Source organism: Schistocerca piceifrons, chromosome 1, assembly GCF_021461385.2.
Source record: "Schistocerca piceifrons isolate TAMUIC-IGC-003096 chromosome 1, iqSchPice1.1, whole genome shotgun sequence".
NCBI classification, from domain to species: Eukaryota; Metazoa; Arthropoda; class Insecta; order Orthoptera; family Acrididae; genus Schistocerca; species Schistocerca piceifrons.
In genome coordinates this window covers 326986788-327013998 of record NC_060138.1, presented here as the reverse complement: position 1 = coordinate 327013998, position 27211 = coordinate 326986788, and the positions used below count along the sequence as shown (strand labels likewise).

Sequence of the window (27211 nt, the reverse complement as noted above, 5' to 3'; positions counted from 1 at the left end):
AGAGAACTGATTTAGATCATTTTGATTTGCATTTTTTTTATTGTGGAGTTGTGCTTTCTGTTAACAGTTATTTTTCATTAATGTAATTGATACAGATGAGGAGCATATACTTACCTATTCCTGCAGATGGAACAATTGGAGGTGGACTGACAAACATTTAGAACAGCAGACACGCAGTTTTGTCTTTTTGAACATTTAAAGTTTTTATATATTCAGAAAACATTTTTAAATATGTCATAGCAAGCCTAAGACAACAGTTCTGTAGGTTTCACTTCTGGAGGAGGTCCAGTGGTGGTTACAACATATGTAGAATATTAGTTCAGTTCCAGGAAAATTCTTTAATACAGAATACTTATCTTTGAGGTAGGAATATCAACAATGTAGAAAAAGATATGCTGCTACTTACTCTAAAGAATATACGTCAAGTTGCAGACAGGCACGACACACACACACACACACACACACACACACACACACACACACACACACACAAAAAGCAAGCACACCTTAATGCACACACGACTGCGAACTCCAGCATCTCAGGCCAGAAAGCAATGTCGCATGATATGCAGTCAGCTATCTGGAGGAGGTGGGGAAGGGATAGTAGTGTACAGGTGGGGGAAGAGAGACGGACGCTGTCTTGTGGAGTTTGCTGCTTGCGTCCCACGTCATCTCGCATTCCGACCCAAGATGCTGGAGTTGGCGGACATGTGTGTGGGAGGTGTGCTTGCTTTTTTGTGTGTGGGAGGTGTGCTTGCTTTTTTGTGTGTGTATGGTCACGCACATGTGTGCACACACACTGTGAATGTTGTATGTGTGTCCTCGCTTTACTGATGAAGGTGGTGGCCGAAAGCTATATGTGGGTGTCTTTTAATTGTGCCTGTCTGCAACTTGACGTGTCTTCTTTACGGTGAGTAGTAATCTGTCCTTTACTACGCACTTGTCTTTAGTAGAAACCTGTGTCCATAAGATGGACGATATACATTACGATCGCAGAACACAGTGATAACTGTTATTGTACTGTATAATTCTGTAATGTAACATCGTGACAGTTTTTGTCATGTACTGAATGTCAGCCAACTGTTGCTTTCATGTAACTATGAACTTTGGTACTCGGCTCTGGCTAATGGCACTAGCTTGCTGCCAGATCTGAACTACAGTGATGCCAGAGTAGGCTGTCAGAGAGTGGACCGAGTTGTGCAGACTTGCAGCAGCAGCAGCAACATAGGGAAACTCAACTCATGAGGGCTTGTCTTTGTCAACGTCTTGCATTCGTGGCTGTGTCCGACAGTGACTGTGTTCTGTTGTGGGGTACCAACTTTAACATGGGACCTCACTTTTCTTACAACACCTTACTCCCCCTCCCCCATACCTTGTACTATCATCATGTAGTCCTGGGTCATGTGACAATGCGAGGGAGGGAGACGGGGGGGGGGGGGGGGAGGCCTGAATGTACACATTGATGAGGAGACAGGGACAGTAGTGATGGCCAATGGCAGCTCCCTGTCTGCAACCCCGATATCCACCTGTGAGTGACCAGGAACACCAGCCAAAAAACCGCAGTCTAAATCCAGGAGTGTCTTAATGGCTATTGGGATGCACTGCCTCCGCTGACGTCAGCTCCAGCTGCGGCAAACTGACAACGGCGGCTCCATTGGCATCACACTGGACAGCAGAGATGATTGTTATTGCAGACTCCAGTGGTGTGCTGTCTCTGTGGACAAGCAGATTGTCGCAGAATCATAATTGTGCCACAGATGATTAGGGTGACACTGGTGCAGCCTAGAAGAACATTGTATGACATAAGATGAACAATCTGATACTCATGTGATGACACCATGCTTCCAACACTGTCCCTTGCCAAAACCTTTGAAGAAAACTGTGTTCTGCAGTCAGTACTTTGTCTGGCTTGGAAGAATGAACTGTTTCCATAGTGGCCACATGAGATGCAACAGGGTACAGTGATGATGACCATGTAATAATTCTGCCGACGATTTCCCATCATGCAGCAAGGAGTGATAGAAAGAAAGAAAACTTTTAGATTTGCTCCCTTGTGTGGAAGGGAAAGAGTTTCTCCATGTAACTTCTGAACATTCAAGCATATCAATCAGCTTCGCCATTAGACCGAGAGTGAAACGCCATTGTCGGTACAAAACTCTTGAAAACTGGCTTATGTGAACTGTGGTCCATTGTCAGATACAAGGAACTTGAGAAGACCTTTGAGGCAAAAGGGGGGGGGGGAGAGAGAGAGAGAGAGAGAGAGAGAGAGAGAGAGAGAGAGAGAGAGATGTTACTGTACTAGCAGTAGAGGTTGGAGAGGTGAGCCAAAATGGAGTGTAATTTATTTATATTGGTTTTACTCCCCCTCATAGTAAAATCAGGATAACCATGCTTCTGCACATGTTAGTGGACTACTTTTCCTTTGCAGTGTCTTCGGTGCTAGAGGCTGGAAGAAACCTGGAATAATCTCTGATTTTATGTATTGACCAACAATATTTCTTCTTTCAGCACCAATCTGCATAAGCTTCTTTACATAATTAGCTAATTGCCATCAGATATGTATATTACAATCATATCACTAATTGTTGCAAGAGATATCTTGTACAATGAGAATACTTTTTGACAAGCAAAATAACCAAGAATGTAAGATAGAATGATGATTGTAAATCTTATTGTGTTTTTATTTCTGTAACATCGCTATTGTTTTTTAAAGAAATCTTTATAGCCAGGATTGAGCTCAAAATTATTTTTTATTGATCAGTTTCAACAGGTAATACTATTATCTTCAGATCTTCAAAAACTTTTTTGGTTGTGTATATGTTCCATTGTGCGTTAATTACTCATGCCATGTTAACATTTTTGGAGGCAGCATGTTGCACAGAGCACACTGATGTGGTTGCACATAGCACACAGGTTTGTCAAAAATAAAATTACAATCAAGTTTCTTGCAAGTATATCTATATATGTAGCATTCCTTTGACACTTGTCAGTTTTTAAAATCCACAATATATAGTGAAAGTGCATATTAACACAAATTTTTACATTGACATGATGACTGAAGTGCAGCACAGCACTGGTCAATAAAAAATAGTTTTGAACTTGATTTTTGCAGTAAAAATTTTCTTTAAAGTACAGACAGATTGCTCCTTCTCATTTCTTAGTGTTCGAAACTTCAGTCATCATCATCATCTTGGACAGTTTCCAGCCACTGGCTGGGTCTGTCGGGAACACAAGCCTCTCCATCGTGTTCTGTCTTTCCACCATTCCCCCTCTTCCACCTTCGTCCAGTTCTCTCCTCTTCTCGTCACACATTCCTTCACTCCCTTCACCCATCTATCTCTTGGTCTTCCTCTGGGCCTCTTCCCCTCCAGTTGCAGATCAAACATCCTCTTTGGAATTCTTCCCTCATCCATTCTCTTCATGTGTCCATACCACTGCAGTCTTGATTTTTCTATTCTGTCCTGTACTGGTTCCTCCTTTAGTCTTTCCCTCACATACACATTTCGCAATCTGTCTCGTCTTGTTACACTCAACCTGCTCCTCTGGAACTTCATTTCACTAGCCTGTATTCTACTTTTGTCGCTTTTGTGCATTACCCATGTCTCATTTCCGTATGCCAATATGGGGACAAAGTAGGTTCGGTATATAATTCCCTTGGATTTCTGGGGCACCTCCTTGCTCCAAATAAGCCCCCTAATGCATTTGTAGAACTGCCCTGCTTTTCTGCACCTTTCATTTATTTCCATTGCGTTTCCCCCCTTACTTTCAATCATGCTTCCCAGGTACTTGAAGTTCTCTACCACTTGTAGTTTTTCCCCTCCACAAGTTATATCCACATTTGGCCTATTCTTCTTCCTTGTTGTGACAATTATTTCACTTTTCTTTGCAGAGAAATGCATTCCATATTGTGCTGCCGTTGCCTCCCATGCATCTAACTGCTCTTGCACCTCCTTCTCGCAATTTCCCCATAACATCAGGTCATCGGCAAAAAGCACTGCTTTCATTTTATGATCTCCAATTGCATCTGATACTTGCTATAGGATTTCATCCATAACAATAATAAACAATAGAGGCGAAAGTGCACTTCCCTGTCGCAGCCCATTTTCCAGCTTGAACCATGCAGTACGTTCCCTCCCCACTTTCACACAACTCTCACTTCCCTCATACATTTTTCTGACTTTTCGTGTTATCTCTTCATCTATCCCTTTTGCGTTCAGCACATCCCAGAGCTTGTCCCTACAGATACTGTCATACGCCTTCTCAATATCTAAAAAGGCCATGATTAAGTCCTTCCCGTACTCATAGTGCTTTTCCTGCAGTTGCCTTACCGCAAATATGAGGTCCATTGTTGATCTTCCCGGTCTGAAACCGTACTGCTCCTCTTGCAGTCTACTTTCAATACTGCTTCTTATTCTCTTCTCCAGGATCTTTTCATAGATTTTTCCACAGTGGCATAGCAGGGTGATTCCTCTGTAGTTCTCACATCTCCTTTTATCCCCTTTCTTGAAGATCAGGACTATAATTCCTTTCTTCCAATCCTCAGGAATTCTGTTCTCCTTCCACACCACCCTCAGCACTCTGTATAGCCACTGGGTTCCTACTTCTCCTGCTGCTCGTATCATATCCACTGTTACTTCGTCCCAACCTGGTGCCTTGCCCCCTTTCATCCTCTTTATGGCTTCTTCCACTTCATTCCAAGTTAGATCATCAATTTCCCCACTATTATAATCGTCTGCTGCCTTAGGCTCTCCATCGCTGTTAGTTACCCGCTTGGCGGCATTCAACAGATCTTCAAAGTACTCCTTCCAAATCTTTTTGAGCTTATGCATTTCCTCCACAACTCTTCCATTATTATCCATGATCCTCAGGCACTCGCTTCTGTCGTTCCTCTTATTTCTTAGCATGGTGTAAAGTACTTTTTTGTTCCCTTCACTGTCCTCTTCTAACATTCTTGTCCATTTTTCCATCCACTTCTTCTTCTCCGCCCTTACTATGGTCTGTGCCGCTTTCTTGCTTTCCTTATATTTTACCCTAGCTTCCTCTGTTCGGGTCTGGAACCATTCTCTGAAGGCTTTGTTCTTTCGAAGTACTGCCTCTTTACATATGTTGTTCCACCATGGGGTTTCCTTACTTCTCCTCTTTGTGCTAGTTCTTCCGCACACAGTCTCAGCTGCCTCAACTAGAGCCCTCTTAAAATCACCCCATTCCTCTTCCACTATTCTCTGATCTTCCTTTGGCAACTTCTTCCTGATCAGTGTCTGGTACTGGGTCCTCCGTTCATCCTCTTTCAGCATCCATGTCTTCAACCTTTTCTCCTGTATATCTGTTGCCCTCCTATCTTTTTTCTCTCTCATGGTGGCTACCAACAGCCGATGGTCACTGTCTAAGGCCTCAGATGGAATGACCTTAACATCTGTGAGGCTGCTCATCATCTGCCTATCCACTAGTACATAGTCTACTACTGAAGTTTGGGACCAGTCTCCACTGTACCAAGTTATTTTGTGGCTACTTCTCTTCTTGTACCAGGAATTTGCGTTCGCCAGCCCATTCCTCTTGCAGAATTCCAGCAACAATTTTCCTTCCCTATTTCGGTTCCCCCAGCCCTCTGGTCCCATTATCTCCTCGAATCCTTTCCTGTCTGTGCCAACATGTGCATTGAGGTCCCCCATTATAATCTGATTACCTCCATTTAGCTGCTTTTGCATGTCATCTTCAAATTCCTCCTTCTCCTTTTTTGTACACCCCACCTGTGGGGCATATGCTTGGATGATTTCAATGCTTTTTCCTTTCACTCGTACTCTGGCTTTTATCATTCGATCATTGATACCTTCCACCTCCTCCTGCAGACCCTCTCTGACCACTATTGCCACTCCATTTCTTCCCCTCTCATTCCCTATCCAGTACAGTTTACATCCTTTACTTAGTGGTTTTTCACCAACTCCTCTCCACCTAGTCTCAGCAAGTCCCAAGATGTCCAATTTCCCCCTTTCCATCATTTCTACAATTTCTTCTAACTTCCCAGTTAGAGTCCTTACATTTAAGGTGCCCGGTTGTAAACCATCTCGTAATCCTTTTCCATTGCTTGGTCGGTTTCCTTTAAATCCGTTCCGTGATCCGAGGCATGTTCCTTTTTTTAAAGCAGTTGATTTATCCACTACTGGCTTGCTAGGCCTATCGCAGCTTTACCAGAGCCCCGTTAGCTGTCACATTTCAGGGTTCCCATAGGGCCTTCCCAGCTACCATAGCGGTCCTGGGGCACACGAAGTCCCCGCTGTACATCGCCCCTATAGGCAGTCCCCTACTTTGTGCCGTTGCCCATCTCCCACGACTTGGACGAGGGGTTGGACTTATGTCACTATTGTTATTGTGAGTGCTGTTCTTCCATGGCTGCAACACATGTCCAAGCCACGATTTTTAAGAACAAGCAGCCCACAACAGGTGGAAGCACTAAACTCGTCGTCCTACCTTCCAGAAATGCTGTGTCGATATACTTTGCATTACCTACACATTATAATAAACCGTTTCGCCAACAATATGCCACCTGAAACTTATCTACTAATAAAAATGTTTATTAAATGTCACTAACATCTTTCATTGTTTACGAGGGCCAGGGGTGTTTCCATCATTTTCTGTAAAATGATATGTTATTTCTCATATCCCCCCATTGAGATGTAAGAGATAATGAAAGTTACTTTCTTAAAATAACTCTTAACAACATTTTGATTCTTTTCGTGCTGCTTAATGTAATAAATAAATGTTAGCACTTTTTTTCTAGTAATCCTTACATATTTTCAACTGAGAAGGAAAAAAAACTTACATTACAGTATAAGAAAAAGAAACAAGAGCTAAGATCTCCTTTCAGTTAGCAACTCCTGCTAATCTCTATTCCTCTCTCCAGTTTGATGATTTGGTCTACAGAGTGCATGTATGTGATTAACCTTATTTTAACCTCTATTAATTTCAGTGTTTCTTTTATAAGTTTTACTTATTTTTATTTAGCACTTATTGTTAATTATTTGTGTAAAATCTCAACTTTACTTTACAAATTATGATAAGATGAATCATTCACCTTATGTATTTAAACAGTTAATCGGTACCATTTCCACTTGTTAAGTAATTGTTCCATCAATAAAATTGCAGTATACGAGAGAACACACATGAGGCAAAAAATCTTCTTTTTAGTTTTGTACCACATATAGAATTATCTGTGTTGCATTTTTATGTTTAATGAGTTAATCACTGACGTATTGCATAAGCAATGTCTACTTCTTTTCAACGAGGCTTGCACCATTGTATCTGGGCAGATACGTGCTCTGAGGGAGTCATCAGCCCATTTTATCAGTAGCAAAGTGCTGACACTTGCTTTTTATGTTCGTGCAGACATGGACACATCTCTTTCACTATAAAGGTAATTGACCCAATACTGTACTAGTTCCGAGAACTCTTCCCAAATGTTGTTGTTGTTCTTGTTGTGGTCTTCAGTCCTGAGACTGGTTTGATGCAGCTCTCCATGCTACTCTATCCTGTGCAAGCTTTTTCATCTCCCAGTACCTACTGCAACCTACATCCTTCTGAATCTGCTTAGTGTATTCATCTCTTGGTCTCCCTCTACGATTTTTATCCTCCACGCTGCCCTCCAATACTAAATTGGTGATCCCTTGATGCCTCAGAACATGTCCTGCCCACCGATCCCTTCTTCTGGTCAAGTTGTGCCACAAACTTCTCTTCTCCCCAATCCTATTCAATACTTCCTCATTAGTTATGTGATCTACCCATCTAATCTTCAGCATTCTTCTGTAGTACCACATTTCGAAAGCTTCTATTCTCTTCTTGTCCAAACTATTTATCGTCCATGTTTCACTTCCATACATGGCTACACTCCATACGAATACTTTCAGAAATGACTTCCTGACACTTAAATCAATACTGGATGTTAACAAATTTCTCTTCTTCAGAAACGCTTTCCTTGCCATTGCCAGCCTACATTTTATATCCTCTCTACTTCGACCATCATCAGTTATTTTGCTCCCCAAATACCAAAACTCCTTTACTACTTTAAGTGCCTCATTTCCTAATCTAATTCCCTCAGCATCACCCGACTTAATTAGACTACATTCCATTATCCTTGTTTTGCTTTTGTTGATGTTCATCTTATATCCTCCTTTCAAGACACTGTCCATTCCATTCAACTGCTCTTCCAAGTCCTTTGCTGTCTCTGACAGAATTACAATGTCATCGGCGAACCTCAAAGTTTTTATTTCTTCTCCATGAATTTTAATACCTACTCCGAATTTTTCTTTTGTTTCCTTTACTGCTTGCTCAATATACAGATTGAACAACATCGGGGAGAGGCTACAACCCTGTCTTACTCCCTTCCCAACCACTGCTTCCCTTTCATGTCCCTCGACTCTTATAACTGCCATCTGGTTTCTGTACAAATTGTAAATAGCCTTTCGCTCCCTGTATTTTACCCCTGCCACCTTTTAGAATTTGAAAGAGAGTATTCAAGTCAACATTGTCAAAAGCTTTCTCTAAGTCTACAAATGCTAGAAACGTAGGTTTGCCTTTCCTTAATCTTTCTTCTAAGATAAGTCATAAGGTCAGTATTGCCTCACGTGTTCCAGTGTTTCTACGGAATCCAAACTGATCTTCCCCGAGGTTGGCTTCTACTAGTTTTTCCATTCGTCTGTAAAGAATTTGTGTTAGTATTTTGCAGCTGTGACTTATTAAGCTGATAGTTCGGTAATTTTCACATCTGTCAACACCTGCTTTCTTTGGGATTGGAATTATTATATTCTTCTTGAAGTCTGAGGGTATTTCGCCTGTTTCATACATCTTGCTCACCAGATGGTAGAGTTTTGCCAGGACTGGCTCTCCCAAGGCCGTCAGTAGTTCCAATGGAATATTGTCTACTCCGGGGGCCTTGTTTCGACTCAGGTCTTTCAGTGCTCTGTCAAACTCTTCACGCAGTATCATATCGACCATTTCATCTTCATCTACATCCTCTTCCATTTCCATAATATTGTCCTCAAGTACATCGCCCTTGTATAGACCCTCTACATACTCCTTCCACCTTTCTGCTTTCCCTTCTTTGCTTAGAACTGGGTTTCCATCTGAGCTCTTGATATTCATACAAGTCGTTCTCTTATCTCCAAAGGTCTCTTTAATTTTCCTGTAGGCGGTATCTATCTTACCCCTAGTGAGCTAAGCCTCTACATCCTTACATTTGTCCTCTAGCCATCCCTGCTTAGCCATTTTGCACTTCCTGTCGATCTCATTTTTGAGACGTTTGTATTCCTTTTTGCCTGTTTCACTTACTGCATTTTTATATTTTCTCCTTTCATCAATTAAATTCAATATTTCTTCTGTTACCCAAGGATTTTTACTAGCCCTCGTCTTTTTACCTACTTGATCCTCTGCTGCCTTCACTACTTCATCCCTCAAAGCTACCCATTCTTCTTCTACTGTATTTATTTCCCCCATTCCTGTCAATTGCTCCCTTATGCTCTCCCTGAATCTCTGTACAACCTCTGGTTCTTTTAGTTTATCCAGGTCCCATCTCCTTAAATTCCCACCTTTTTGCAGTTTCTTCAGTTTTAATCTACAGGTCATAACCAATAGATTGTGTTCAGAGTCCACATCTGCCCGTGGAAATGTCTTACAATTTAAAACCTGGTTCCTAAATCTCTGTCTTACCATTATATAATCTATCTGATACCTTTTAGTATCTTCAGGGTTCTTCCATGTATACAACCTTCTTTCATGATTCTTAAACCAAGTGTTAGTTATGATTATGTTGTGCTCTGTGCAAAATTCGACCAGGCGGCTTCCTCTTTCATTTCTGTCCCCCAATCCATATTCACCTACTATGTTTCCTTCTCTCCCTTTTCCTACACTCGAATTCCAGTCACCCATGACTATTAAATTTTCGTCTCCCTTCACAATCTGAATAATTTCTTTTATTTCATCATACATTTCTTCAATTTCTTCGTGATCTGCAGAGCTAGTTGGCATATAAACTTGTACTATTGTAGTAGGCGTGGGCTTCGTATCTATCTTGGCCACAATAATGCGTTCACTATGCTGTTTGTAGTAGCTTACCCGCATTCCTATTTTCCTATTCATTATTAAACCTACTCCTGCATTACCCCTATTTGATTTTGTGTTTATAACCCTGTAGTCACCTGACCAGAAGTCTTGTTCCTCCTGCCACCAAACTTCACTAATTCCCACTATATCTAACTTTAACCTATCCATTTCCCTTTTTAAATTTTCTAACCTATCTGCCCGATTAAGGGATCTGACATTCCACGCTCCGATCCGTAGAACGCCAGTTTTCTTTCTCCTGATAACGACATTCTCTTGAGTAGTCCCCGCCCGGAGATCCGAATGGGGGACTATTTTACCTCCGGAATATTTTACCCAAGAGGACGCCATCATCATGTCATCATACAGTAAAGCTGCATGTCCTCGGGAAAAATTACGGCTGTAGTTTCCCCTTGCTTTCAGCCATTCGCAGTACCAGCACAGCAAGGCCGTTTCCCAAATGGCAAACGAAATTCACTGCTGTTCCTTATTCCAGTAAGAACCTGTTGGAGTCCTTCTTCCATAGGATGGTACTTCTCAACAATTTACAATCCTTAAAGTGCTATAGCTGGAGTCATGAATTATAGAAGTTGAGTTTAGGCATGTTTGCGCACCTATGTCATGCATTCTCTGACAACCAATAAGCATTCAGTACTGTTCTCAGCACTCTGCTGGGAATGTCGTAGCCAATGTGAGCATTAAACGTGACTGTAGTGAGTTGTTTAGTGAAAGTTTAATCCATTTGTTGTGAGCTGTCATGGCTGATGGTGGCAGTAAGTGACAAATTCTGCACTAGCAAGCAAGAGACGTAATTTTCAGTATACACATCATTCTTCACGTGCAACACACTTGTACGCATTACCACAACTGTCGCCTGGAATCAGCACCAATGCGATCCCTGTCTTCGTCTCGAGCTGTGCAAACCGCCATCATTTGTGGATCAGTCGATAGTGTTTCTCTCAAAATCTACCTCCTTAACATCCCTTCTATGAGTCCACCTAACTTCGATATAGGTCCTCCCTTTCCTGTGTCCAACTAACCTTTTGATCCAACATACAATTTATATGAGGCACACTATGCCAATTAAAAAAATATTGTATCCTTTTCCTTCCGTATTTACATAATTTGAAGAAATTTCTCCTTGTAGGTATGACTTCACCTGATCAATTGAACCTATTTAGAACCGACATTGTCCTCTCTCTTTTGTACTAGGAAAGCTCCTACCAATGTTGCTCTGTTAATGTTCTGGGTGGATAGTCGTACCATTTTATGGTAATTTTCCGATTTTTTGTCACACTCTCATTGTACTCCTTGACCAATTGCAACCATTTTGCCTGGATGTTAACATGTAATAACTAAATTTAGGGAATGGGTGTAATTCCCTTCCGTTTCCCTGTTGACATTGCTGACATGCCAAACATTACATTGATATGATTTATTGCAATTTTCATGCCTTTGATGCCTTAAAAATCCTAGAATGGTACCTAAAGATGTGAATGGGTGTAATTTGAGCTACTATGGAGTGTGTGTGTGTGTGTGTGTGTGTGTGTGTGTGTGTGTGTTTTATTCCTTATGCATTCATGTAAGGACAGGAAGTGAAACGGAACTGAGAAGGGTTTCTGCCATAGAAATGTTGAATATGGTCAGAGGTATAATAGAGCCAGTAGTCTTGTTGGAGAAGAAAGAAAGAAAAAGAATGATTAGAAGTGTTAGGACTAGAAAAAGATGGGAGGCAGTCCCCAGAGACTCATTTCCATACATCTCCACACACCAGGATTCCCTTCCTGAAAGGTTCTTCGCCGAGGAGACAGAGGATGAAGATGTTTGGCATAGCCTACAGAAGAGACTTCCTGACTTCACTCATGAAGGTGCCAAAATTGGTCCTGACATCCCCCTATTGACAGAGTATCAACATAAAAAGAAATGTTCTTGCTAATAGAATATGGTTGGTGTAGTTGTATGCTTACCACCATAAATATTTTTTTGCAGCAGATAAGGTCATCTAGGGGGCTAGAGTTACCTGATTACTTACACTACTTAACCTCCTCCACAAAAATGGTTACAAACCCAATAATAATATCTGTAACAGGAAATGAAAATTATCAAATTTATTTGTTATAAAATATTATAATTATATTATATGATATGATGTTATGTTATGTTGTTGTTGTTGTTGTTGTGGTCTTCAGTCCTGAGACTGGTTTGATTCAGCTCTCCACGCTACTCTATCCTGTGCAACCTTCTTCATCTCCCAGTGCTTACTGCAGCCTATGTTATATAATTATAAAATATCTTATGCCATTTACTAAGTTTCCATTCAAGAACCTAGTCAAGTCATTTTCTCATAAAATTATTTTCAGGGCTCTGTATTTATTGACCCATCATGTAGTATTTAACTGCATGAAAGTAATTTAATTCCTCATTTTCACAATGGACTAGATGCTCCACTTGATGACTGCGGCATGAATTAACTTATTACATTGTAAACACCAATAAATTACTAGCTATTTGTAATCAAAGATAGATAATAAAATAAATAATGTTTATTCACTATTTAATGAAATTTTACTTTTGTGATTGTGTGTAATAGTCTTTGACAGAATAATCACTTTTGTGATTCTAATTCTCTGCACGTTATGTATGGTTTATCTTCCCAGTGTAGTATAGTGGAAGGGAAGTTTATTCATGGACGATAGACAAGGCAAGAATACAGAAAAGTGCAAAAGGGAAAACGAGATGTGTACTCGGAACCTGGCAGTCATCAACCTATTGAACCTGCGTAATTTGCAGAGTCCCCTGAGGGTTTAAATCTTTTTACCATATCAATATTATATAAACATTTCTCTTGACCCTTCTGGGATCTAGGAGAAACAAAGCTTTACGATGGGTTGTGCCAATTATTTTATATGGTCCATTGTAATGTGGGAAGAACTTGCTGGTTTCCTTTTTCGAGTTGGAATTAGGATGATACTCCCTGACTAATACCAGGTCATCAATGTCAAATACAGGCATAATTGCCCCTCTGTAATGTTTTTGCACTCCAGAGTTCTGTCTGCTTGCTCTGATGTTCTTGCACAATATTTCTACCATAGACAAATTTGGTAATTCATTCAAGATTACCTGAAATTTCTGAATCAACTGTGCCCATGTAATGTGTTTCATTGAGCAATATGTTCAACGTAATCTCCCTATTTCCTATTTACAATCCTTACAATGCTAATGTTTCTCTCAAAATCTAACTCCCTAACATGATATAGGTTACCATTCTGTGGGTCGACCTAATGCTCTCACAGGGGTCTGATTGTGGATGATGTTTTGAAATGATTGTATGCCTAATGGCTTCCCAAACCATGAATTCCTTGACATTATTACTAGCATACTGTGATTCATTACCTTTTAACACCCTCTTAATTTTGCCTATTTCTATAAATTGAACTCTCAAACAGTTTATAACAGCAGCTGTATTTTATAGGGTAAAGTTTTATGTAGTTTGACCAACATTCCATTAATACAAGAATATACCGTATTTACTCGAATCTAAGCCACACTTTTTTTCCGGTTTTTGTAATCCAAAAAACTGCCTGTGGCTTAGAATCGAGTGCAAAGTAAGTGGAAGTTCTGAAAAATGTTGGTAGGTGCCGCCACAACTAACTTCTGCCATCGAATATATGTAGCGCTACAACAGACATGTTTTGCAGGCACAAAGATAAATACTGGCGCCAAAACCTCTTCGTCAGTAAATAAATTTAAAAAAAAAGATGAAAAACGAGCTTTTTTCTCCGCCCCAAGTTTCGACCATTGCACTTTCATACATTATCCAACGAAGTAAATAGAAATTTCGTACTGTTCATCTTCTAGCAGCATTTCAATGTACTACGAAAATCCGAGTGGCAAGACTGGGATGTTTGTCAATATGGGAAACTTTACGTCCTGAATTTTTTCCTACCTGTGAGAAGAGATGGTTGCTCCTAGGAACTTTTATGAATTGTGAATCACATGCAGTATTCTCTTCACCATAGGAATAATACGAATATAAACATTTTGCCATGTATTCTTTCGTGTTTGCTGCTGTCTCATTTAAATCCTGTCTGCCTAATAAACTACGAAACTAGAGCAAGAGCACAGCAAACACGGAAGAATACACAAATCATGTCATGTTTATATTCGTATTATTCTTATGCCTAATAGTGATACAGTCAGAAATGAAGCACGGCAATCGACTAGATTTTTAAATCTAAGATGACTAATTTCTGTGCAGAATATAATGTGCTAAAGAGGCGTCTGCAAACATTTTCAAACAGAGAAAAATGTTCGCTAAACTCTCGTTCAGAACATCTTCCATCATATGCAGTCTATTATTTGGTTCTTGTTGATCATTATCAAAGAAAGCAGCAGTGTAAGTAACCGCGCACAAGAGCAAGCCAAGCCGCGAGCGGCTACAGGCCGTAAACACTCATTATCAGAATGCGACAAACAATGCATGACACAGTACAGTAATGCATTTTCAGCTTAGAGTGACGTAAACACATAACGGCACTTATCAGATCAAAGAAAAATAAGCAATCAATTCAAACCAGACGAAGCACGTGAAGAAGGAAGGGTACCCGTATAAATACGGACGGAGCGCCTGACGCATAGCAATGGCTACCTGGTAAAGCTTAACTGCTAAGCTTACAACTCGAACCAAACTACTGTAGCTGTATCGTCATTCATTCGACCTCAATTGTGTCTCGTATCATAATGGACCAACTTAGTTTAGATTTGGAGGTGCGGCCTAAAACTTTTATCTCCCCTTGAATTTCGAGTCTCAAATTTCAGGTGCGGCTTAGAATCGGGAAAATTTTTTTCCTTGATTTCGAGTCTCATTTTTCAGGTGCGGCTTAGATTCGAGTGCAGCTTAGATTCGAGGAAATACGGTAAGTAGCCCCCAACCTCTACCTTTTGACGGATAGGTCATGTAATGCCTTCGGTATAATTGGATATAATTGATGTAACACATAACTGTCATCTTCCTTTATCTTTTGATGTGCTTCACATGTTCTAATCACACTTGTAATCTTCCTACTTAGATTTTTAAGGTAGTAAGAATTGTTCATATGTGTAATGCATTTATGAACGTCAAAATGGTCATAAGCTTTAAGTGGGAGATGCACAGTTTCTAGTGTACTGAATTTTCATTTGATTCCCAAAATAAGGCATCTTCTTATATAATCCACAAGTGCTTTTCATTAGAAGGAAACAAAGCTCGCTCACATAACTGTAGTTTTTCCCCAAAATAGTTATCTGTATGGAGGTCATGTTTTGCTTTTGAAGCTAACTTCCTTACTCCATTGTTAGTGAAACTAATCAATAGAAAATTTATAGCAAAAACAATTCCTGATCCATTTGTCCCCTTAATTTCATTCATTACTAACGAGTCTTGTTTTGTGACCCTTTTATATAGTTTACCTCTGTATGAAATCTTGTAAGAATAAAGCCCATCACATTGATCTACTGTGCAGCAATTGGCTTTCCATAAGAAGTGCTTGTGCTTGATGTTTGTTACAATTAATTAACTTTGTCCCCAGACTTTTAAGTGTGATTTTTTTTTTTTTTTCCACACAATAGCCAATAACTGTTATCGGTTGCTGTATAAGTTCGTTCATGTTTATTTAAACTTTTGGTTGCAAAAGCAATTGCGTTGTGTTCTCCTAGTTCTGGGTCCCATTCACCTTGAAATAATTTGCATGCTATCCCATTTATAGACTGGTTGTGAACTTGAATGTTTCCTGCATTACTGGGTATTTTGGCATGGATACAGCTACTGAAGTTTGTTTAACATTCTGAAATGCCTCTTATGTCCCCTCATCCAGGCCTCCTATAAAGGCTCATAGATCGTCAGTAGTGGTCCAGCTCCAGTATCATGTTTCTTTCCTCACATAGTAAAATAGTCTCCTAATGAGGGCCTTCGCCAAAATGTGTTTCAATGGGTTATCTAAATATTTGTATTTAGTTAAGTGCCATTCAGTGTATTACTTTCAACTATCCTATGTACCATTATAGTATTTGGGATCAAGTAATTGTACAGTCAAATTCTCCTTTGTACTAGGTGAACAGTATTTCCTTTTGAATTTTTTCTGGAAATTGTTCAGAGATTTGAACTCTCCTGAATGAGTGGTTCCCCATTCTGCTGTGTCACCTGCCAAGTAACTGAGTGCTAAATCTATTTTTTTAAGAATATTCACACCTCTTTAGTAAAGATATAGTGAACACTCTTAAGAAATAGGTGAGATGTACATCACCGTCTGGTTTACATTTAGGAATCTGTTTCGACAAGTTCATCCCATTTCCACGTTGAAATTCCTCTATTAAGTCTTGTGCTAATCCATTACTCTTTTAATCTGCCTTGTGCTTAATTCTTGTTTTGTTTTCTTCATTTCCACCCAGAGTTTTTGAAATTCCCCATCATTTTTAACTGACTCTCCTGCAGAATTAAGAGTACCTACAGTTGAGTCATTTCTCTCTTGCACCTTCTGCTCAACTAGGTCATGTATTTGTTGCTTCAAACTAGTAAAAGTAGAATGGGCACTAATTGTTACCTTCGAATTCCTATTCTCCTCTATACATTCAGCCTTATTGGGACGTCTGAGATTTACTCATTACTATTGTTAAATTTCAGCTCACTTAATTCTTTTATTATTGCAAGTTTCTGTTCACCTCTCTAAATTGCTCATTAACTTCATTTTGCACTAGATCACATTGATTGTTGACCTCTGTTTGTAATTCCTCGGGTAGAGATGCTATGCTTGTTTGTAAACTTTTTCACTCTTTCCCTTGGGTTTTAATACCGTTAGACAACTCTTCCCCTTGGGTTTTAATACTATTAGAAAAAACTTCCTGGGTGGCTTTAATACTATTAGATAAATCATCTAATTTTTTTAAATATTTGTGGTAAACTGCTTTCCTTGCTGCGGGCAACCACAGGCACACAGTTAATTCAACAATACACTTTTAAGAAGAATTAGTTTATTCTTGTAGCAGTACCAAATCACTCATTGTTAAATTGCCCCATGTTGAGGTACTGTCACACAACCACACTCAAAATAACATATAAAAACAAATCGTTTATCACAGGTACTGCTCACCTTAGTTGTATAGGAGCGCATCTTGTTCGGGTGAACTACTGGTGTGAGGATAACCCATTACTGTGTACATCTTGCTAGCTGACTCAAATGCATTGTCGAAGCTGGAGTGACAGCGATTTGTAGCGAGGCGGTACTTTAGGACTCTACCGTTGAGTCATAACAAAAGTTGTGACATTTGGAGGTTATATGAACTGATGTCATTGCTCTTCCAAATCATGGACTGATCAGGCTTGTTCTGAGTTTGAATCTGTCATTGTAGTCAAGAATAACTGTTAACTGATTGACTATATATAATTTCCACTCTTCATTGAACAGGGTTTTTTAATAGCACCTGCACTGCAAATTATTGGTGGCTGTTGACACTCATTGTGAAGGACAACCACTTATAGCTCTAATTTCTTCTCACTAAATTTCTTAAAATCTTCTTATTGTTGGTCTGTAGGGGCCACTATTTTGCATCCTGTCACTGCTGCCAAGCAGAGTGTATGATTGTTACTCAGCCCTGTCACGAAACTGAGCCAAAGTGGAGTGTAATTTATTTATTTTGGTTTTACTCCATTGTGTAACATTCTCCATGATTGCCCATTTCATAAAATTTACTACTATCCAGACATGCTAGTAAAATCCAAATAACTGTGCTTCTGCTCTTGCTAGTGGATTACTACTCCTCAACAGCATCTTCAGTGCTAGAGGCTGGAAGAAAGCTGGAATCCTCCTGGATTTTAAATATTGACCAACAATATTTCTTCTTTCAACACTAATCTAATTAAGCTTCTTTATACATTGAAGTAACTGTCATTAGATATGGCTATTATGACCGTATCACAAATTTTTGAACACAAATATCTTGTACAACAAGAATACTTTTTGACAAGCAGAACAACCGAGAAAGTAAGACACAATGATAGTTTAAAAATTTCACTTGTTTTTGCTTCTGTGATGATATTGTTTTTGTTGTGAGAGAAATTGACGGAGTCTCAAAATCAACCGTGGTTGTGGCCACTATACTTTGAGACTCTACAATTGACAGAATTGTTTTCGGATCCGGATGTGGCAATTTAGGATAGCAGTGCTTATGTGTGCATGTGATAAATTTTGCGTGGTTGCATCACGTAACTTAATATCACTATAATTCTCTTCACAAGAACACTTGCAATTTCTTGTTAGCTCTTGAAATTCAGCAATCTATTGTTTTAATGATTGGTCAGGGTGTGTCTTAAGTTGTAAAAATTTCAATCTTGCCACAGTGACATGAAACTGCATCTTGTAATGCTCATTGATTTCACAATCAACATCTTCCAAAGTCAGGAAACAATTTGAGACACAGGCAGTACACATTGGCTCTGACAGTGAACAGAAAGAATGCATTGCATGCTACACTTTTATTTCTGTAAGTAGTGTAATGAGCTTCCAGTTGAGCATGATGTTCCAACCAATCCTCTTCTGTGCTGCTAAACTGGTGAAACTCGAGTGCAGCATCTGGCTGTGGTGCTGCTTGTTTCAACAGTAAGTTTGTCATCTGTTGAACACTTAGAGCAGTCGTACAGTCTGCTGTGCCTGAAACGGAACAGTTTGCCTTAGTGGTAGTTCATTTGAGGGCTTAGATATGGTCAGGCACTTTATACTAAATAGAATACACAAAAACATTACTGCCACTATGACTAGCAGTACACCGAGCACTTCCACACAGGCAGACTGAACATATATGAGAACGTACTTGTCACCATTTTTATATATATTGTAGCAAGCCTAGACAACAGTTCAATAAGTTTGACTTCTGGGGGAAGTCAAGTGGGGTGTACAACATGTATAGAATATTAATTCAGTTTCAGGAAAACTCTTTAATACAGAATACTTATCTTTAGTAGAAATCCAAGTCCATATGAGGGTCAATATACGATTACAATCACAGTACACATTAGTAACTGTTCTTGCACTGAATAATACTGTCATGTAATGCTGCAACAGTTTTTGTCTTGTACTGAATGACAGTCAAATACTACTTTCATTTAGCTATAAACTTCGGTACACAGTTCTGTCTAATGACACTAGCTCGCTACTGGATGTGAACTACGATGACGCTGCTACCAGAGCAGGCTATCAAAGAGGAGGGGCCGACGTGTGCTGTGCTCTGACATAAGATAAGTAGACTTCCAGCAGTGGAGACATGCAGAACCTCACGAGGGTGTGTCTTCGTCGATGTCTCTCATTCGTGGCTGTTTCTGACAGCGACTGTCCTTAGCTTGTGGTTCTGTAGTGAGGGACCTCACTCTTCAGATGACACCACAAATGTGGGAGACAAATGTGCTGGGGAAAAGCATATGTTACTCTAAACACTGGATAAACAGAAAAACAAGGTGCATGAATATAAGTAACAGCCAAAAAACAGTGGAATTTAAATTCCAGAGTGCAGATTGCTGATTAAGATCTGCAAGAATTGAACTAACATTTGAAAGATGTTACTTCTGCAGTCAGAGAATACTATCACTCCCTAAGTCAGTGTTTTAGGTGGGAAAAATTTTGGGGTCTTAGTGTGCCACTAAGGGGACTGTGCACCACCACAATTTAAGAGCAACAATCTGAAATCTTCACCACATAGTTTCTCTCTCTCTCTCTCTCTCTCTCTCTCTCTCTCTCTCTCTCCATAATTTTCCCCATGTTGTTGTTGTTGTTGTTGTGGTCTTCAGTCCTGAGACTGGTTTGATGAAGCTCTCCATGCTATTCTATCCTGCGCAAGCTTCATCATCTCCCAGTACCTACTGCAGCCTACATCCTTCTGAATCTGCTTAGTGTATTCATCTCTTGGTCTCCCTCCATGGTTTTTGCCCTCCACGCTGCCCTCCAGTACTAAATTGGTGATCCCTTGATGCCTCAGAACATGTCCTACCAACCGATCCCTTCTTCTAGTCAAGTTGTGCCACAAACTCCTCTTCTCCCCAATTCTGTTCAATACCTCCTCATTAGTTATGTGATCTACCCATCTAATCTTCAGCATTCTTCTGTAGTACCACATTTTGAAAGCTTCTATTCTCTTCTTATCTAAACTATTTATTGTCCATGTTTCACTTCCATACATGGCTACACTCCATACAAATACTATCAGAAACGACTTCCTGACACTTAGATCAATACTCGATGTTAACAAATTTCTCTTCTTCAGAAATGCTTTCCTTGACATTGCCAATGTCTACATTTTATATCCTCTATACTTTGACCATCATCAGTTATTTTGCTCCCCAAATAGCAAAACTCCTTTACTACTTTAAGTGTCTCATTTCCTAATCTAATTCCCTCAGCATTACCCGATTTAATTCGACTACATTCCATTATCCTCGTTTTGCTTTTGTTGATGTTCATCTTATACCCTCGTTTCAAGACACTGTCCATTCCATTCAACTGCTCTTCCAAGTTCTTTGCTGTATCTGACAGAATTACGATGTCATTGGCGAACCTCAAAGTTTTTATTTCTTCTCCACGGATTTTAATGCCTACTCCAAACTTTTCTTTTGTTTCCTTTACTGCTTGCTCAATATACAGATTGAACAACATCGAGGAGAGGCTACAACCCTGTCTCACTCCCTTCCCAAACACTGCTTCCCTTTCATGTCCCTCGACTCTTATAACTGCCATCTGGTTTCTGTACAAATTGTAAATAGCCTTTCGCTCCCTGTATTTTACCCCTGCCACCTTCAGAATTTGAAAGAGAGTATTGCAGTCAACATTGTCAAAAGCTTTCCCTAAGTCTACAAATGCTAGGAATGTAGGTTTGCCTTTCCTTACTCTATTTTCTAAGATAAGACATAGGTTCATTATTGCCTCACGTGTTCCAATATTTCTACGGAATCCAAACTGATCTTCCCCGAGGTCGGCTTCAACCAGTTTTTCCAATCGTCTGTAAAGAATTTGCATTAGTATTTTGCAACTGTGACTTATTAAACTGATAGTTCGGTAATGTTCACATCTGTCAACACCTGCTTTTTTTGGGATTGGAATTATTATATTCTTCTTGAAGTCTGAGGGAATTTCGCCTGTCTCATACATCTTGCTCACCAGACGGTAGAGTTTTGTCAGGACTGGCTCTCCCAAGGCCATCAGTAGTTCTCATGGAATGTTGTCTACTTCCGGGGCCTTGTTTCGACTCAGGTCTTTCAGTGCTCTGTCAAAGTCTTCACGCAGTATCATATCGACCATTTCATCTTCATCTACATCCTCTTCCATTTCCATAATATTGTCCTCAAGTACATCACCCTTGTACAGACCTCATATATACTCCTTCCACCTTTGTGCTTTCTCTTCTTTGTTTAGAACTGGGTTTCCATCTGAGCTCTTGATATTCATACAAGTGGTTCTCTTTTCTCCAAAGGTCTCTTTAATTTTCCTGTAGGTAGTATCTATCTTACCCCCGTGAGATAAGCCTCTACATCCTTACATTTGTCCTCTAGCCATGCCTGCTTAGCCATTTTGCACTTCCTGTCGATCTCATTTTTGAGACGTTTGTATTCCCTTTTGCCTGCTTCATTTAGTGCATTTTTATATTTTCTCCTTTCATCAATTAAATTCAGTATCTCTTCTGTTACCCAATGATTTCTACTAGCTCTCGTATTTTTACCTGCTTGAGCCTCTGCTGCCTTCACTATTTCGTCCCTCAAGCTACCCATTCTTCTTCTACTGTATTTCTTTCCCCCATTCCTGTCAATTGTTTCCTTATGCTCTCCCTGAAACTCTGGTTCTTTCAGTTTATCCAGGTCCTATCTCCTCAAATTCCCACCTTTTTGCAGTTTCTTCAGTTTTAATCTACAGTTCATAACCAATAGATTGTGGTCAGAGTCCACATCTGCCCCTGGAAATGTATTACAATTTAAAACCTGGTTCCTAAATCTCTGCCTTACCATTATATAATCTGCCTGAAACCTCCTAGTATCTCCAGGGTTCTTCCATGTGTACAACCTTCCTTCATGATTCTTGAACCAAGTGTTAGCTATGATTAAGTTATGCTCTGTGCAAAATTCTACCAGGCAGCTTCCTCTTTCATTTCTTAGCCCTAATCCATATTCACCTACTATGTATCCTTCCCTTCCTTTTCCTACTGTTGAATTCCAGTCACCCATGACTATTTAATTTTCGTCTCCCTTCACTACCTGAATAATTTATTTTATCTCATCATACATTTCATCAATTTCTTCATCATCTGCAGAGCTAGTTGGCATATAAACTTGTACTACCGTGTAGGCGTGGGCTTCATGTCTATCTTGGCCACAATAATACGTTCACTATGCTGTTTGTAGTAGCTTACCTGCAATCGTATTTTTTTATTCATTATTAAACCTACTCCTGCATTACCCCTATTTGATTTTGTATTTATAACCCTGTATTCACCTGACCAAAAGTCTTGTTCCTCCTGCCACCGAACTTCACTAATTCCCACTATATCTTAGTTTAACCTATCCATTTCCCGTTTTAAATTTTCTAACCTACCTGCTCCTATTCTTCTTTGGCAATTTACATATTGCTAATTCAGATGACAAAACTGTTCACTGACTTGTAGAGCAGCTGCATGCACTCCACTACTTTGTTCAGAGGAACAAGAGGTGGTTCTTTATCTCCCCCACCCCCCCTTGCCGCCCTGCCTCTCTGTAAACCAAAATAATTTCTCACAGAACACAGAAATTCATGTGACTGACAGTATACAGGGTATCCCAAAATGTTTGACTTGCGACTTACACAGGGTGTCCAAAATAATAATAATAATAATAATAATAATAATCAGCATACTTTAGTGACACCATCTTTTCAGCAAAACAAGGAAAAAAGTCTAGTAAACAAGGACACTAAAGTGCATAACTTAAGACATATGAGCATTTGTTCGTCTTCGATACTATGACACACATCTCTTCCACTCTTTACTTTTCATATTTTGGGAAGAGGTAGTAGGGTCCAAAACAAGCAAAAAATATCTAGTAAACATAGGCTGTAAAATGCATACCTTAGCAGGTATGTATTTCACATTACCGAAGATGAACAAGTGCTCATAGCTCTTACAGTACGCATTTTAGACCCCATGTTTACAAGGAATTTTTTCCTTTTTTGGCCAACACTTCCTCCTCCCAAAATATTGAAAGTGAAAACCTTGGCTTAGTGGAGATCTGCTTCATAGTATTGAAAATGAACAGATGCTCATACCTCATAAGGTATACATTTTAGAGCCCGTGTTTACTAGGCATTTTTACTTATTCCTGTATAAGGAACGTGTTCCCAAAGTTTTTGGCACCCTGTGTAAGCCACAAGAAGTCCAACATTTTGGAAAGGAGTGAAATCTGGGTGTGCCCCTCTTTCAGCTACTTTCACCACACATTGTATGGAATGCAAAATTAAACATTACATGAATCTCTTACCACAATGACTTACTGAGAACTGGCAGGCACAATGTTTTACCCAGAAGTAGTGGCAGCACAGAAGCTGACAGCACCAGACTCTTGTTGGTGGATTTGTGGCGGGAGTAGTTCAGCTCGCTAGCTGTAAAATGGAAACTGCTTTAAATGAGACTGTAGTGACTTGATCCTTTCAATTTCTAATTCATCAGAGTATCTGAAGTGTGACCTTTACCTGGATTTTTATTTTTGTTTCTTTGTACTTTGCAGAACGTTGATGATGATAGTGAAGCAGAGAAGCTTTCACCTTTACTTGAAGTGGCAGGTGTTGTGAGTCCACCAACTACTGTTTCAATAATTGGAAATAATTTGGATGATGAAGATGAAGAAGAAGATGAGGAGGAAGAAGAGGAAGTCATTCATGTTGACAGTCTGCGAACTAAGGATGATCTAGCTACAACGAATGACATGCCAACAAGTAACTATTTTGAGATAATGTCAATTATCACACCTTTCAAGTAATTTAAGAAAGAAATAAGTTGATTTGTGTTGTGATAGTTCTTAGTTGATTTTGTTTAATATTAACAAGCATTTAATATGTGTGTTTGTGTTTGTGTTTGTGTGTGTGTGTGTGTGTGTGTGTGTGTGTGTGTGTGTGTGTGTGTGTGTGTGTTTTCAGTGAGTCAATTATTCATTAATTCTAATTTGTTCATTTGGTCTGTCCTTTATTCTTCCTGGGGTGATGGATACCCTGTTAACAAAATCTAATGTCATAATACTTGTCTGCTTGCTTGTGTGAATGAATGTGTGTGTGTGTGTGTGTGTGTGTGTGTGTGTGTGTGTGTGTTTCCTTTACTGAAGATGGTTTCATTGCCAAAAGCTAAATGCATATCAGTCTTTTCATTGTTCCTGTCTGCAACTCAATGTATCATCTTTATGGCGAGTAATGATCTATCTTTTTCCTTATATTGTTACTGAACTACAGTATAGCCCCGCTTTTACATTCCCGGACTCAGCGTTTTCCCGCGGTTTACGACATTTTTTATCGCTCCTGTCCAATTTCCTGTCCACAGTGTTAGTTTGAACTCAAATTTGCATCAGCATATTTATAATTTTCCCGAGATAACCGCATTACGAAAAAATATTTGTCGAGAAAAAAAAATGATGCTGGCATGTTGTCCGTCCAGTAGTGTTTAAAATATTACATGGTTAAGTTTCTTGACTCCAGGGCACTCTACTCAACAGATTCGAACCAGTAAATGTGTAAAAGTTACAACAATTTGTGCTGTATCTCCCACTACTGCCAAGCACTACTTGGTGTGATGGGTGATGGGGGTAACTAGGCTCATTCGAGTAAAGATATCATGACCATTCACAATCATTTCCAAACATTCTACTGCGCAAATGCAGTTTCATGATTGTAGTGAACATTGTGACACCTTTGTTGAACCATATTTAATGTGTTTCGATGTTTGGCCTCTTGTAGTTGACACCGTCATTTGCTTTGCATTGCTCAAATGTTTTAAGTTTAAACACAACACTGGTTATGTTTTTTCCATGCTGAACAAAATGTGTTTCAAGAATTTATTCTCATTGTCAATTTTCTACGTAACTGGGGAGGCACAATACCTGATGGCTGATAACCTCAAAAACACAATTACAGTGCATGACAGAAAATAACACGTACTCAAGTACCACACAAAATATTTATGTACATATTTGCCCTTGACAATGAGAAAAAATTTTGAAACGTGTCATTAAACATTAAAAAATATGTAACTACTGCAGTATTTCATTATTTAAATAATGAATGACAGCTGCAGGCTTTCCAAAGCCGTCGATTATGACGTTTGAAATTAAGTCAGACGTTTCTGCTTCCCAGACAGTTACCAATTCCATTTGCATCAATGGTTTTCATTAGATGATAAACATTTATTAGATAATAAAAAAGTCTCTGACAAGACTTTTGATGCCTGTTCTGTACATATATCATACACAAAGTGCGAAAATGCAAGGGGTAATCCTACACATAGTGTAAAAGTGGGATTTCACTGTATCTTGCTACTTGTTTTGGTTGTTGTTTGTACTTTGATAATCATTGGTGCCACAACTGCATCATGGTCACTTATAATAGTTTGCACACAGACATCCTCAAAGAGGTCGTATCTACTTGTTGTTCCGAACTACATGCTGAAGGTAGTTTTGGGAGAAGGCATTTAGTAATGTTTCGGAGGATGCCGTGTCGTGGTCTCCACTAACAAAACTGTAATTTTTCCAATTGGTTTTTGGATGATTGAAGTCCCCTCCAGTGATTGCAGTATAATTGGGGAACTTATGTTCAAAAGAACTGATGTTTCCTCTGAAGTTTTCAGTTACATCAGGAGGTGATTTTGGTGGTCGATATAAGGATCCAATTACCATTTTATGCCAACCTCTAACATTGAGTCTTGCCCACACAATCTCACATGGAGTTTCAATTTCTGTCTCGGTGGTTCTGAGTTTCTTGTCTAATGTGACAAATGCACCATGTCCTTTTCCTGCTAGCTATCCTTTTCGTAAACACTTAAATTTTCTCTAAAAATCTCACTGTTATCAGTTTCAGTTTCAACCATCTTTCTGTACCTAGCTTATGTGAGCGTCACTGCTTTTCAGAGTGCTTCAAACTCTGTCACTTTGTTGTGAATGCTTCAGCAGTTAACTACTAGGATTTTAATACTCTTGCCTCTAGGAGTCATTTTCTTGGACCTTACACTGATACTTCTACAGCTCTCAACACTATGGCACAAGTCCAAGAAGTCTCGGTGTTGCTGCTCACGGAACCCTTGAAATCTCTTGTTCAGTCCTTCCACTCAACTCAGAAACACAGGACTAAAATCAGTTCTGGGGACAATGGTGCAAATTGTGAACTTTGTTGAAACTCCATGTGCAAGGTTTATCAGCTGTCTCTGCCGTGCTGGAATGATCCATGTATCACCTCAGAGTCCAGATGACAGGCATAATTTGTTCCAGTGTTCATCATAACCAGCAGTGTTGCACCGTGTTCCCTCAGTGGCTGCTGAAATAGCTTCTTCAGCATGAATGAGGCCTCCAAGCATACACACTGAGTACACCTGTTGTCCCTTCCTGTCCCTTGCTGCCTTTGCCGTAAGGGGTACTATTATTCATTGTTTATTTGAGCTGCCAACGATTAGTAGGTCCATATTCTTTTGTGTTTCCTTCCTCTTGGCATGAGACTAAGCAGGTTTCCCCAAAACAGGTGAAGTGATCTCTCTCGCTCAGTTTCCGTTTCAGTGAAAGACATCACCTTGAAATTGTTGTTTTTTGGGGGATCCATATAACAACCTGAGTCCTCCCTGGTGCTTGTCTAACCTGTACAGGATGACTAGATTTACCATTGACATGCCACTTGCAGTCAAGTGGATGAGTAATGACAGGTCCCATACTTCCCCCAGAGGAGACAGAATCCACAGGAGAGAATAACCTTTGGTATTACAGGTACATGATTCTCAGGAGCTCTTCCAACAAAGTGATTCGCAGCAGCTACCAATAGTTTGACAGAAGTCAGGGCAACTTCCAGCTGCTTATGAATATCAGCTGACTAACCCCATTGTGACTGCTGCAGTGTTTTAAAGG

At 39.6% G+C, this 27211-nt stretch overlaps 1 protein-coding gene across 6 annotated transcripts in view; it reads left to right on the top strand.

Annotated features, from left to right (window-relative positions):
* LOC124782689 (probable E3 ubiquitin-protein ligase MGRN1) overlaps positions 1–27211 on the top strand; it is a 180477-nt gene that overhangs the window by 72246 nt on the left and 81020 nt on the right. For all 6 annotated transcript variants that reach the window (XM_047253962.1, XM_047253960.1, XM_047253966.1 and 3 more), the window contains exon 11: positions 23849–24056. In XM_047253962.1, the coding sequence (XP_047109918.1) occupies positions 23849–24056 (208 nt within the window). The remainder of the gene's footprint in view (positions 1–23848; positions 24057–27211) is intronic.